At 43.4% G+C, this 15,482-nt stretch overlaps 1 protein-coding gene across 11 annotated transcripts in view; it reads right to left on the bottom strand.

The window, feature by feature from the left end:
* The window catches only part of FAT3 (FAT atypical cadherin 3), a 586,875-nt gene that overhangs the window by 118,299 nt on the left and 453,094 nt on the right, over window positions 1-15,482 (bottom strand). For all 11 annotated transcript variants that reach the window (XM_048842637.2, XM_075126639.1, XM_048842665.2 and 8 more), the window contains 2 exons: window positions 12,150-12,425; window positions 9,263-9,473 (listed from right to left, as the gene is read on the bottom strand). In XM_048842637.2, the coding sequence (XP_048698594.2) occupies window positions 9,263-9,473; window positions 12,150-12,425 (487 nt within the window). The remainder of the gene's footprint in view (window positions 1-9,262; window positions 9,474-12,149; window positions 12,426-15,482) is intronic.

Here is a 15,482-nt window from a genome sequence, read left to right as displayed (position 1 = left end):
AGAATGTACAGACAGAGAGGTCACAGACTGCATAAAGGAGAAAATAATTTGTTTGGATCACAGGTTTGTTTGCTTTTTAAACTAACGTGTGATATACACTCTGACTGTTCTTCAGGAGACAGATGCAAAACTTCAGGGTCTGTCCAAGTTTTTAACTGTTACTACATGTCACCTCTATTAGGCAACATTTTTGTGTGTGGCATCTTAAGTAATTGCTTAAAATGTGGTTCATTGTGTGTGTGTGTATAAGCATACACACAAGCTTTTAGCTCCTTCTTCTCATTTTGATTCCAAAGCCAAACAGCATATATAGACCTGTACCAATTCTGAATCTTTGTTGTCAAACCATTCCCGATATCATGGTACATTATCATGGAGACTATTCCGGGGATCTTTTTTGCTAGTCAAGGACCCATGACCACTGTAAGAACATTTCTCATACACCACTGAGTGGTAACCATTAGTAAACAGTGATCTTTTAGTGGCAACTGCTCCAGCTGTTGCACAGAGGGCAGCATGTGTGAAAATTCCAGCTGGAGAACAAACTATGTGGCAACCCAAGAAGTAAATAAATACAGATTCTCTGAAAGCTGTAACTGACTTCTAAGACTACCCGTATTTGCTGCAGGTTCTGAGGCACAGAGGCTAGTCCAAACAGCAGAGATCAGTATGATAGTGGCTCCCACATATCAGCTATAAACACACCCGTAAGAGTGACAGAGGCCAAGGGTTATGCTAGCTAAACCAAACTTTGTGCTGTTCACTGAGAAGCCCGGGGTGCAGATTCCCACAAGGATGAGCACACTGGTAGCACTGACAAACATTGCATGTGGCCGAGCAGTTTTATTTTGTTACTGCTAGCTAACAGGAATCACAGACTGATACATGTAGGGCGGGGGTGTTGTTTTTCTCCTTTAGAAATTTCTGATTAAATTATGAGACTACTGCTTTCATCATTCAAAATACTTCCTGTGAATGAAGAAGCTGTGGATGATCTGAGCCCAGCTGCTAAAATCAGCATCCTCACTGCACAGAATTTATAGGTTATAGAAACTACAGCAAATGAAGCCTCAATTTTGATGCATCTAGGATTGGAACGTCTGTGGATAATGAAACCATAGGAGTTCAGTTTTATAGTAAATGGAGGCTTGAAGTCTGGAAAAGCAGACAGAGCTCATGATGAAACAGAAACAGCAGGCAGTTATAGAAGACAAACCTATATGCAAACACTTTGGAGGATAGAACTAAAATTCAAAGGGATCTAGATAAATTGGAGAACTGGGCTACAGACAAGATGAAATTAAACAAGGACAAATGCAAGGTGCTACACTTAGAGAAGAATAACCAAATGCACAAATACAGAATGGGGGATAGCTGTCTTGGCAGCAGCAGAATCTGGGAGCTGTGGTGGCTCACAACCTCAAGATGAGTCAGCCATATGATGCTGTTGCAAATAAGGCAAATGCAATTTTGGGTTGTATTAACAGAGGCAAAGCATGCAAGCCACAGGAGGGGACAGTACTGCTCTACTTGGCTCTACTGCTCTACTTGGTTAGGCCTCAGCTGGATGTACTGTGTCCAGTTCTGGTCACTGCTGTATAGAAAGGATGTAGAGAAACTGGAAAGGATCCAGAGGCGAGAGGTGAAGATGACCAAAAGGATGGAATGCTAGCCTTATGAGCAAAGGCCGAAGGAACTGTGTACGTTTAGCTTGGAAAAGAGGACGGGGTGAAAGTAAGGAGGTACGGGCCGGTACGGTGTACCGGTAAAATGTGGCCGCCGGTACCGGCTTGTACAGCTGACTTTAAAGCGCTGCTGCCGCTGCCCGGGGCAGGGGGAACGCAAAAGGGGCAGCGACGTTAAAGCCCTGCCACGGCAAAGGACCCTACTTACAGCTTAACATCATTGCCCCTTTTGCCCCCTCTCCTGGGCCGCTGACGGGGGCAAAAAGAGTAGCTGTCCTGGGCCCGGCAATTTAAAAGGGCCCAGGGCTCTGGCCAAAGCCCCGGGCCCTTTTGATCACCACTGCAGCCTCAGGCAGCATGGGCCAGGCAGCGCGGATGGCCTGGCTGGGGGATGCTGACCCCCAGCCCCGCCCCTTCTGCCTGAGGCCCCGCCCCTTCCCAGCCCCCCCTACTGGTAAGAGTTCAATTTTACTTTCACCCCTTAAATATGTCATAAATATAAAGGGAAGGGCAAACACCTTTAAAACCCTCCTGGCCAGAGGAAAAACCCCTTCACCTGTAAAGGGTTAAGAAGCTAAGACAACCTCGCTGGCACCTGACCAAAATGACCAATGAGGAGACAAGATACTTTCAAAGCTGGAGGGGGACGGACGGACAAAGGGTTCCCTCTGTCTGTGTTGCTTATGCCGGGACCAGAGCAGGAATGCAGGTCAGAACTCCTGTAAAAAGTCAGTGAGCAATCTAGTTAGATATGCGTTAGATTCTGTTTTGTTTAAATGGCTGATAAAATGAGTTGTGCTGAATGGAATGTATAGTCCTTTTTGTGTCTTTTTGTAACTTAAGGTTTAGCCTAGAGGGATTCTCTATGTTTTGAATCTGATTAACCTGTAAGGTATTTACCATCCTGATTTTACAGAGGTGATTCTTTTACTTTTTCTTTAATTAAAATTCTTCTTTTAAAACCTGATTGCTTTTTCACTGTTCTTAAGATCCAAGGGTTTGGGTCTGTGTTCACCTAAGCAAATTGGTGAGGATTTTTATCAAGCCTTCCCCAGGAAAGGGGGTGTAGGGCTTGGGGGGATTTTGAGGGGAAAGACATTTCCAAGTGGGCTCTTTCCCTGTTATATTTGTTGGACGCTTGGTGGTGGCAGCAATAAAGTCCAGGGACAAAAAGTAAAATAGTTTGTACCTTGGGAAAGTTTTAACCTAAGCTGGTAAAAATAAGCTTAGGGGGTTTTTCAAGCAGGTCGCCACATCTGTACCCTAGAGTTCAGAGTGGGGAAGGAACCTTGACAGGGAGACTAAGGGGGAACATGATAGTGGTCTTCAAATATGTGAAAAGCTGTGTGACGGGGTGTACTTGCCCCACACTAGAGAAGGAGGAGTTAACCCCACATGGTGGGTGGAGGAAGCCACATCCCCTTGCCACTGCTGGGCATGCTCCAACTGGAGCCTCAGCATAAAAGGCCAGTTCAGTCGGTGGTGAGGAGAAAGTACGCTCATTGCAGGCTCCCTCCTCGGAGCTGCTGAAGCCCCCGATCGTGGAGGCCAAGCGCGCCGAAACCCAGGCCAAAACCTGGCTGCCCACGGAAGCCCAAGTCATTGGGAGCTCTGCAAACTGATGACCCCCAGGAGACTTGTGCATAGCAACACTAGAAAACAGGGTAGGAAGTAACCCAGGGGAACTAGATTGGTCTGGTTGTGGAACCGGGACAAAGGCAGCGTGTTTCAGACGGATCCTCACTAATGTAGTGGTGAATCCACTCGCTGCTATCAGGGCCGTGGGCTGGGAATTGGTGGAGCAGGGATGGCCTGGATCCCTCTTCCCTGGCTGCCAGCAACCCCTGGGTGGCAGCCCACTTCCGCACTGTCAGCGTGGTCACACAGCCTTGACTAAGAGGGCAGCCATACTGACTCTGGCCACTAGAATAGAAGTAAATAGAAATAAAATACACATGGCCCTGCAAGGGAGGGCAGCCACATTGAGTCTGGCCACTAGGCCCTGAGGCTCAGGGTGGTCATTGGGACTCAGTTGTGGGGCTTTAATGCCCTTCCCCACACCCCAAAGGGTGACGGGATGTACTGGCTCCACAAGAAGTTGCCACAAAAAAGATAAAGAAGAACTGTGCTTTCTTGCCACAGAGGGCAGACCAAGAGGCAAAGGGTTCAAACTACAGCATAGCAGATTTAGATTAAATCTCAGGAAAAACTTCCTAACTGTAAGAACAGCAGGACAATGGAACAGATGGCCTAGGGAAGTCATGGAATCTCCTTCACTGGAGGTTTTCAAAAGGAAGCTGGATAGCCATCTGTTTTGGGTGGTTTAGACCCAACAAATCCTGCATCTTGACAGGGGCGTAGACTAGATGACTCTTGCAGTCCCCCCTAACCCCAAGGCTCTATGATTCTGTGATGTGATATATGTAGAAAGGAGGAAAACATACAGCCTAAAAATGGCCATCTAATAACCTAAACATCATTTTATCATCATCTTATTTTCTGTCTCCATTATGTACTATATTACAATGCATTGTAGCCATATACTTACAGCACTACATTATTTATGATGTGTAGTGTGGTGGCGCCTAGAGGCCAACGAGGTTGGGGTCCCCTTGTGCTAGGTGCTGTACAAAGATATAGTAAATAACAGTATCTTCTCCAAAGAGCTTACAGTCTCACAGACAAGACATAAAAGGTGGACAAGACAAATCAGGGGGCTGTGGGACAGACGGACCAATAAAAATAGTAGGACGTGTGCAATTCTTCACTGGTTTGCTGTCTACCTCTTTAAAAAAAGCAATAAACCAATCCCATGCCCTCACCCACACACACATTATAATAGGGAATATAAAACTATATCCCAATGAGGGAATCATGTAGGAGGAGCATGGAGGGAAGTAGATGGCTCAGGTTATGGAACAAGGAGTCTTTTATCACTAGGTTGCCGGTTGGAATCTGCTTCAGGTAGATACTCAGGTCTGGTGATCTTGAACAAAGTGATCTGCTGGCCCCTGCCCCAGTGCGAGTGGAACAGAGGCGTTCTTTTGCTACCCCCGCTACTTACACTGGGAAAGTCTCTTCTCCTCCATTTCCTCACCCATCCTTAGTCCATTTTGACTATTTAGACTGTTCTAAAACACCATTTTTTTGGCTCCCATGTTGGAAGCCACAGCAGACTGGCCAAGGATGGAACAGGCACAGAGATAGAGAGCTGGGTGCCCTCTCTCCCTGGGCTGATCCCTTAGGAAAGGGTGGAGGCATATTGGTGTGTCAGCGTGGGTAACCTGAAATGCAGCTGCCCATGCTGTGCTCATTCTGTGATGACCAGGACTTAATTCTTCCAGGGTTATTAATCTATTCCCTTTCCCAAGGGCCACAATAAATAAAACGTTCTTTGGCATCTATTTCTTTCAAAGAAAAGGCCACCCGTAGAACGGTGATACACAGTGCAGAACTGTATTTCACCAACATACTCCATCTGAACGGTCATAAGTATAAAGGGAAGGGTAAACCCCTTTGAAATCCCTCCTGGCCAGGGGAAAGCTCCTCTCACCTGTAAAGGGTTAAGAAGCTAAAGGTAACCTCGCTGGCACCTGACCAAAATGACCAATGAGGAGACAAGATACTTTCAAAAGCTGGGAGGAGGGAGAAAAACAAAGGGTCTGTGTCTGTCTGTATGCTGGGTCTTTGCCAGGGATAGACCAGGAATGGAGTCTTAGAACTTTTAGTAAGTAATCTAGCTAGGTATGTGTTAGATTATGATTTCTTTAAATGGCTGAGAAAAGAATTGTGCTGAATAGAATAACTATTTCTGTCTGTGTATCTTTTTTGTAACTTAAGGTTTTGCCTAGAGGGGTTCTCTATGTTTTTGAATCTAATTACCCTGTAAGATATCTACCATCCTGATTTTACAGGGGGGATTTCTTTATTTCTATTTACTTCTATTTTTTATTAAAAGTCTTCTTGTAAAAAACTGAATGCTTTTTCATTGTTCTCAGATCCAAGGGTTCGGGTCTGTGGTCACCTATGCAAATTGGTGAGGCTTTTTATCCAACATTTCCCAGGAAAGGGGGGGGTGCAAGTGTTGGGAGGATTGTTCATTGTTCTTAAGATCCAAGGGTCTGGGTCTGTAGTCACCTAGGCAAATTGGTGAGGCTTTTTACCAAACCTTGTCCAGGAAGTGGGGTGCAAGGTTTTGGGAAGTATTTTGGGGGGAAGGACGCGTCCAAACAGCTCTTCCCCAGTAACCAGTATTAGTTTGGTGGTGGTAGCGGCCAGTCCAAGGACAACGGGGGAAATATTTTGTACCTTGGGGAAGTTTTGACCTAAGCTGGTAAAGATAAGCTTAGGAGGTTTTTCATGCAGGTCCCCACATCTGTACCCTAGAGTTCAGAGTGGGGGAGGAACCTTGACATGAACATAATGCCATGCCGCATTTATTTGTATGGCTGATGGGAGCCCTCCTAATTAATTGTGCATAGAGTCACTTGTTGTGGCAGGGAAGAAGACATCAAATCTGGAAAAACAGCCACAGCTGTCTGTCCATAGAGCTTGAGACCAGCTCCTCCCCTAGATAGTAAATTGTCTGATACTCTGCTGGAGCTGCTCACACTCTTGGCACTGGCTGACCATACTGGAACATGTTCACAGGAACGACAGTGGGAGACAGAACCAGTAGTATGTGTACAGAGGCAGCATGAACCAATGGATAGAATACTGGATTGGGATTCAGGAAACTGGCTTCTGTTCCCAGCTTGCTACTTATCTTGGGCTAGTCACTTCACCTCTGAGTGCTTCTGCTTCCACCCTTTATCTGTCTTGTCTATTTAGATTGTTAGCTCCTAGAGTTGAAGGCCAGAAGGGACCACCAGATCATCCTGTCTGACTTTCTGTATATGACAGGAACATCAACACCACCCAGCACCTGCACACTAAACCCAACAACCAAAATTAAACCAAAGTCCATGGGAGACCAGTCTATTATGTGCCTCAAACAGAGAATGGGAAGGAATGAGATGCCCAAGACCCCTGGAATGGCAGGGAAATGATTAAGTGAGATACCCAGATAATCCTGGTAAGTGGCTTGTACCTACATGCTGCAGAGGAAGGCAAAAAATCCCCCAAGGTCACTGCCCATCTGACCGGAGAGAAAATTCCTTCCCAACCCCACAGATGGTGATCACGGAACATGTGAGCAAGAACCAGCCAGCCAAGCATCTGAGAGAGAGAGAGAGTGCTCAGTGCCACCTCAGAGCCATGGCCTTCCCTGCCCAATGTCCCATCTCCAGCTTTGGCTGTCCTTGATGAGCCAGAGGAAAGAGATTAAAAAAAAGACCCAGAATACACAGGAATCCCTTTCTGACTCCCTGCAGGTGGCTGGCTGGAACCCTGAAGCATGAGTTTTTAGGAACGTAAGACAAACAGGAAGTGAGACCCAGGGCTGCTGAGCCCTGCCGCCCGCCATCACATGCAACCCCATCACACAGGGCAGGGACTGTTTCTGTGCACCTGAACCCTTCCTAGTTCAATGTTCCTGATCTAAATTGGGGCCTCTAGAGGATACCATGATACAAATAATAAACCTGCATTCTGACCACATGCATAAATAATATATATGATTACTTAGACTGTCCAGCTTGGCTGCTTTTCAGGTCTGTATTTAACTGTTTTCTGTTTCGAACAACTTACAACATTATCTTCTTATTTGTTTAAGGAAGTGAAATTCCAATTCCTGTCATTGTTACAAAGCCTCCAGAGTAGAGACGGGTGAACAAGAAAGAGGGTTCCTTAGGGTTTGTCACCATGAGAAAGTTGCATGGTTTAATTAAGGTGTGTAGTGCATAAAGCTGTGCAGGCACTCTTATTTTGGGTTGAGCGAGGCTTATTTCAGTTTAGTTAAACCTGTTCCTAATAGACTTAAACAACACAAGACAGAGCCAAGAAAATATTTTTGCTCAGGGCTGGGTATGTAGCCTTAGTTTTTCTGGAAAAGCTAAGACTACATAAATAGCACAAAAAATAAAGATTCTGTGGCCACTGGAAAACTCTTGATCTCTCACTGAAAAGTGAAGAGGATTATTTAGATACTCTGGAAACTGGCTCAGACGTTGAACTTTCTGAACTGCGTTTTAACAGGTATGCTTAGTGTTTGTCTATTAATATGTTTATGATACTAAGAATAATGGGCAAGATCCTCGGCTGGTGTACATTTGCATGGCTCCACTGAAGTGAATGGGTCTCTAGGACAGCGTAAGTGCCACCTGCATAGATCAGTCTGCAAGATCAAGGTCTAATAAGTGAAGTCTGTGTCTTGATTAATCATTGGGACCATCATGGAGTATGGGATTCCTCTTCTTTGTGATCTACAGTTGAGAAGTGTGATATAGGTGCCAAGCATTATTATTATTAAAATGGAAAATTCACATTATTTCAAAGTGCAGAGTGCAGCAGCAACACAAAAGCAATCTAAGAGATAGGATTTTCCATTTTCTCACTTTTCCCAAGTATCTCTACTGAATGCATACTAATTTCCGGCTTTGGAAATGGTTTCTAAATTCAAATCTATAAAAGCAATAAAATGTTCACCTCTTACATATATATGCATACACCCAGAAATGCATTAGGGAAATTAAACCATGAAAAATACAAATTGACAGCCTTGGAGATTCACATCCACTAATTTTTCACAGCAGCAGCACAGCATGGACAAAGGCAATGCAAGTTTCCAGAAAGTCTTGCTATTGGCTCTACTCTGGAGTAACCAACTCTAGGGCCAGAAAGGAAACTCAGGCCTAAGCTATACTTCACATTTTTGTCAGTATAGCTATGCCGGCAAACCTTCCCACTGTAGACACAACTTATACGGGCGATAAAATGCTACTGCTAGTGTAGCTTATACAGGTTCAGTGAGAAAGATAAGCTGTACCAGCCAAAACACTTCTATACTCGTATAAGATGCCTCTATACTAGGGCCTTTGCATGCATACAAATCTTGGCTGGGGGGACGAGGGATATCATACTCTATGCCGGCAAAAGTGGCCTCAGTCTCCCTGCTCCTCTGATTAAAATGTCAGCAAAGATGCCAGTTAGCACCAGCTGTCATTGTGTTAGTTTATGATGAAGCCATCCTGTCCACTGCACTAGAATGCGGCTCCCACTGGCCACGGTTTGCCGTTCCCGGCCAATGGGGGCTGCGGGAAGCGGCACGGGCCAAGGGACGTGGGAGCCGCGATCGGCCGAACCTGCGGATGCGGCAGGTAAAAAAACCAGTCCAGCCCACCAGGGGCTTTCCCTGAACAAGCGGTGGACTGGCTTTGAGAACCACTGACCTAGAGGTAAAAGCCTCAGTAGCTATCTAATTAAAATGAAGTCAGCTCTCTCTGATCAGTAGCTTAAATGTGGAAAACAGCAGACAAGAATTTGTACTTTTTGTACACTTTCATCAGGGGATAGCTAGGATCAAGAATCCGTAAAGATTTCTTAGTGTTACCCTATCTCTAAATTAAAGCCAATATAATCACTCTTTTCAGTTTATAGAATGCATCATATTGCAGCCTTTTCTGTCCCTGTCCTCTAACCTGCTTCCATAGTGTAGATAAGCTCTGCGTTTTCTCCTTTGTCTTTATCCAAAGCAGTGACCTGCAAAACAGCAGATCCAATAGCTGCTGATTCATACACCGAAGCTTCATACAAAGGACTGGTGAAGTAGGGACTGTGATCATTGGAATCTTCCACATTTATGATGACTCTGGCCAGGTTTCTTCTATAAGGAAACTCCTGATCTCGAACCTATAGAAAAAATGCAGGAGAAACATCTTGAAATACCTTTATTAGCAGTAATAATAACTATCTGAGCCCTGGCAATGTGCTCCTTGCTGTACATTACACTAAGTACAGACTTTTTCCATCCTGAAAGCCTTAAAATCTAAAAGACAGACAAACAGAAGAGATGGCACAAAGCGAGAAATCAAGAGGAGAAAAAGGACTGGAGGGTATTTTTAAATTTAATTTGTTATAAATTTATTCCTGGTGCCCCCACACTGAAGATGTAGATTTTTAAACTGATACAAAATAATGCCATAAAGTCTCATTTGATGTTCAGTTTTGAGTTTGTGCCAAAGGTTCTCTGATGCTGACAAATACAATATAAACTGCGATGTGCCATGCCCCTCATTGCCACCATAGCAGGGGAACAAAGCAGCAGTATGTACAGCGCACATCTACGTAGCTTTGTACCTTCTTTCCAAAAAAATATATGGGATTGCACACACAATGACCAATGAAATAGTTATCTAATCGTTTGCATGTAAAAATCCAATTTGCGCATACAGGTACGTGTGGATTTTTGTATCAGCAAATATGTGCATACTGTCAAGGTTCCTCCCCACTCTGAACTCTAGGGTACAGATGTGGGGACCTGCATGAAAAACCTCCTAAGCTTATCTTTACCAGCTTAGGTCAAAACTTCCCCAAGGTACAAAATATTACACCCGTTATCCTTGGAATGGCCGCTACCACTACCAAACTAATACTGGTTACTGGGGAAGAGCTGTTTGGACGCGTCTTTCCCCCCAAAATACTTCCCAAAACGTTGCACCCCACTTCCTGGACAAGGTTTGGTAAAAAGCCTCACCAATTTGTCTAGGTGACTACAGACCCAGACCCTTGGATCTTAAGAACAATGAACAATCCTCCCAACACTTGCACCCCCCCCTCTCCTGGGAAATGTTGGATAAAAAGCCTCACCAATTTGCATAGGTGACCACAGACCCAAACCCTTGGATCTGAGAACAATGAAAAAGCATTCAGTTTTTTACAAGAAGACTTTTAATAAAAAATAGAAGTAAATAGAAATAAAGAAATCCCCCCTGTAAAATCAGGATGGTAGATATCTTACAGGGTAATTAGATTCCAAAACATAGAGAACCCCTCTAGGCAAAACCTTAAGTTACAAAAAAGATACACAGACAGAAATAGTTATTCTATTCAGCACAATGCTTTTCTCAGCCATTTAAAGAAATCATAATCTAACACATACCTAGCTAGATTACTTACTAAAAGTTCTAAGACTCCATTCCTGTTCTGTCCCTGGCAAGAAGCAGCATACAGACAGACACAGACCCTTTGTTTCTCTCCCTCCTCCCAGCTTTTGAAAGTATCTTGTCTCCTCATTGGTCATTTTGGTCAGGTGCCAGCGAGGTTACCTTTAGCTTCTTAACCCTTTACAGGTGAGAGGAGCTTTCCCCTGGCCAGGAGGGATTTCAAAGGGGTTTACCCTTCCCTTTATATTTATGACACATACATTTTTGAAGATCACGATACCCAGGGTAAAAAGGACAGTACTGATCCTACGGGGTGCTGAGCACTCTTCACTTAGACTGCAGTCAGTGGGGACTGATCAAACCTCGCAAGAGGGACTCAATACCTTGCAGACCTGGAGCTATTATTTACACCTGTACTTTCTTTCACTCCCACATCCAAAATCTCAGCACTGGCTACAGTGAAGATCCTACCGGCAGGTGTAAGACAACCTTGAGTATTTTGGTTCTTCTTAAATAAAGCAAGCAAACTTTGCATCACATGGAGGCTAAGCACACAATCCTAGCAATGATCTCCATGCCCCGGTTTCTCTATAGTCATGTCTGCACTTCTTCTTAGCTCCTGTCACTTCTCACTCACCACAAGCCTGCCTTCTCCTTGGGCTCTGCTTGCCTGAAGATGAGTCGCAGTATGCAGGATGGTGCCTAAGCTGTTTCTTCCTAAAGCTAGCCTTGCATCTAACAGGCCACACGGTGGTGCTTCAAAGGGCTTATTCTACAGGGCTCTGAGATAGCTAAAGAAAATTAGTAGGTTACAGTGTTTAAACTAACTGAGTTTAAACTAATTTGTTTTGAAATTAACCTCCACTTCATAATATGCAACTTCCACATCAAAGCAGAGCACATTCACCTCTATAATTTAGGCACATTGAGCACACAAACTGATAATTAATTTTTTCTCTGCCTACTCCCATGTTCGGAAAAGTAGCGGCATATGAATATCTACCACCTTAAAATAAACCTATATAAGTAAACTATCTATCAGGCTGCCATGCTTCCCAAGGCTACAGCTTTGTGAACTGCAAGAAGCGATTCTTCTGTGAGCGACTTCTCAAAGAACTTTTTAGCTTCTCTTCAGAAACTTTGAAAATGATCTCAGATGAAAGGGCCAAATGTCAAGAGATTATAATGTTTCTTGCTTGTTGTCCCTCAAGATGGCAAATCATTTCATATTAGATAAAATGTACTGGTAATAAGTCTTGCAGAGCTTAAATAAAAAATGTAAAATCAATGCATAGTGTAGGAAAAGATTAAATTAATTATCATTTACTATACTGAAAACTCTTTGCTTATCCAAAGACTAAAGCAAATATACATCTTAAACAACGATACTGTTCTAGGTACCAAGCTTATATTCCATTCTTACCATTACATTAAGGATGTGCTTATCTTGAGCTTCATGGTCTAATCTCTCGGCAGTGTATAGTACCCCTGTGCTGGGGTCAATTCTGAATTTTCTCATGCTGACTGAGTCAATGCTGCTGTGAACAGTGTAGCTCAACTTGTGTTTCTCGTCTCTGTCTATAGCTTCGACCTGCAGTATCTCAGTATCAGGGAGAATGTCCTCCGAAATCGTGACATCGTAACTTGGGTGAGAGAATTCCGGGCCATTATCATTGTTATCCAATACTTTGATAAGAACCTACAGACAACATGAAATAAATCAATCAATAAAGCAACTATGACTAAGAGTTATTGGAGTCAAGTCAGTTCACTCAACATGCACGCAAAGAAATACGATTTGCTTTACAGAACTGTCCGTTATGTTATTCATATATGTGCTGGGGCAGAGGAGTTGAGAGTCATCATTTAATGTTAAACAGTCACTTCCATAATCAAAATAAATGCAAGAATATTCAATGGGAAAGCAAATTGATCCTAATTAAAATGATCTACCCTAGAGAGGATTGTTAATGATCTAAACAAGAGATTCACAACACCAAGGTTTCCAGCAATAATTGGAATGACTTAGTATTTTGGAACTTTGAATTGCTATAGAAACATTAGTTTTGTGGGTGTTACCAGAGAGCTGTATGCATATTCTGGGCATTTTTTCCTCATCATCATCAAGGCCACAAAACTGATAATTTCCCTGATGTTTAAACCTGTTCTCTTACCGGACGAAGCATTCATTAAATCCTGTACCTTTCTCAGCCCCACATATTGCACTGTGATGTACTGTCAGTCGGTATGTTGGTATCCAGACACAACAGTGATGGGTACCGCAAGTGTTCATCACATTTTAAGCAACCTTTTAAACTACTGTAGGACTGGAAATTTGGGCTAAGAATCAATTCAAGGCCACACAGATCTGAAGCCAGCTAAATTGGAACATATTTTGGTGACTGGGCAACAAAATGGCAAATGAAATTTAATGTGGATAAATGTAAAGTAATGCATATTGGAAAAAATAACCCCAACTATACGTACAATATGATGGGGGCTAATTTAGCTACAACTAATCAGGAGAAAGACCTTGGCGTCATCGTGGATAGTTCTCTGAAGACGTCCATGCAGTGTGCAGCGGCAGTCAAAAAAGCAAACGGGATGTTAGGAATCATGAAAAAAGGGACAGAGAATAAGACGGAGAACATCTTATTGTCGTTATATAAATCCATGGTACGCCTACATCTTGAATACTGCATACAGATGTGGTCCCCTCATCTCAAAAAAGATATACTGGCATTAGAAAAGGTTCAGAAAAGGGCAACTAAAATGATTAGGGGTTTGGAATGGGTCCCATATGAGAAGAGATTAAAGAGGCTAGGACTTTTCAGCTTGGAAAAGAGGAGACTAAGGGGGGGATATGGTAGAGGTATACAAAATCATGAGTGGTGTGGAGAAAGTTAATAAGGAAAAGTTATTTACTTGTTCCCATAATATAAGAACTAGGAGCCACCAAATGAAATTAATGGGCAGCAGGTTTAAAACAAATAAAAGGAAGTTCTTCTTCACTCAGCTCACAGTCAACCTGTGGAACTCCTTGCCTGAGGAGTTGTGAAGGCTAGGACTATAACAGGGTTTAAAAGAGAACTGGATAAATTCACTCAGCTCACAGTCAACCTGTGGAACTCCTTGCCTGAGGAGTTGTGAAGGCTAGGACTATAACAGGGTTTAAAAGAGAACTGGATAAATTCATGGCGGTTAAGTCCATTAATGGCTATTAGCCAGGATGGGTAAGGAATGGTGTCCCTAGCCTCTATGTGTCAGAGGGTGGAGATGGATGGCAGGAGAGAGATCACTTGATCATTACCTGTTAGGTTCACTCCCTCTGCGGCACCTGGCATTGGCTCCTGTCGGTAGACAGGATACTGGGATGGATGGACCTTTGGTCTGACCCAGTATGGCCGTTCTTATTTTCAAGGATAGGCGATCTAAAGGCACTGGCTACATAGCAGATTTATTTTAAAATAATTTACAATTCCATATAATCCCCTCCTGCCTATGCTCTGCGCAGGACTCCAACCTTTTATCGCCCCCTTGTTCAATTTACTCTCAAACACTTTTGTGCTTCCTCCAATCTTTGCCTTAAGCCTGCGAGCAGCTTTCCATAACAATCTGAAAAGCCACTACATTATCCTCTTTCAAATTCCACCTTAAAACTCAATGCCAAAGTGATGCCCACAAAACAATGATCAGTGGTACACTGCAACTGCAGGGTATTATACGGATTACTGTTACCCAGCTCACTGTTACCCTGGTCTATCCCCATCCGATTGTTGTATCCACCTGCTCTCTCTCCTCATAGGCTGTAGACATGGCCCTCTTTTCAAGTGTACTGCCAAGAACAACAGGGCCCCAAATCCTGATTGGGGGGCTCTAGATGCTACCCCAATTCAAATGGTTAATAATCATCATCCCCACCTTCAAGTTTTTGCTTATTCACAATTTTGCCAATATGTAACCATAAATATACCACAAAATGTATTTATCACCAGCTGAGGAATCAGATCCCTGCTGTGGGCTTGGTTTCAAGCCTGTATATGCTACTGATTACTTCTGGGACCCTGGCAGCAGAATCATAGAAGGAGGCAAGGAAAAGTGTTTGTAACACTGAAACAGACAACAACAAATACAGCTGTATCTCTCATTGCATTGAGGAAAAGCGTATCTCCTGCAGAGGATGTCTGGGAAACTCGATACACTTTTTACAAAGAGAGCATGTAATACTAGAGATGAAGAATAAATGTACCGCAGGAGGGAATCCATCATTTAAAAAAAATAGTCCTCACAGATTGCCAGCTATAAATGGTCTGATCCTATTATTCAAAAGTTTTAGAAAGAGATAGGAAATGAACTGAGACCCTGCCTAGGAGATGTAGTTATAAACCAAGCACACGTCTGCTGGGTGATCTGACTATCCTCCAGGATACTACCTCTCATATAAAGAAGTGCCTCAACCTGGCTCTTTTGTAGCAGAAAGAGTTTATTACAGTGCTGGATCAAACCCAGCTCACCCACACTTTTTGTTTTAGTAGAGGAAACATTCATTTAATCTGTTACTACAGTATCACATGAAAAGACATGGCCTCAGAGGGAAATGAAACTTTAGATTTCCATGTTTGGAAGCCTTTCTTGAATACTTTACCAGACAGAGCACAAGCAGTTGCAAACTCCAGTCACAATGACCTAGCCCGGGAACTGACTAAAAAGCAGTTGCAATGAAATGGTCTATATCTTAAAGCTATTATAAAGGACT

This window comes from Caretta caretta, chromosome 1, assembly GCF_965140235.1.
Source record: "Caretta caretta isolate rCarCar2 chromosome 1, rCarCar1.hap1, whole genome shotgun sequence".
Taxonomy (NCBI): Eukaryota; Metazoa; Chordata; order Testudines; family Cheloniidae; genus Caretta; species Caretta caretta.
The sequence above is the reverse complement of the archived record's forward strand: the minus strand, read 5'-3'. Positions and strand labels throughout refer to the sequence as shown.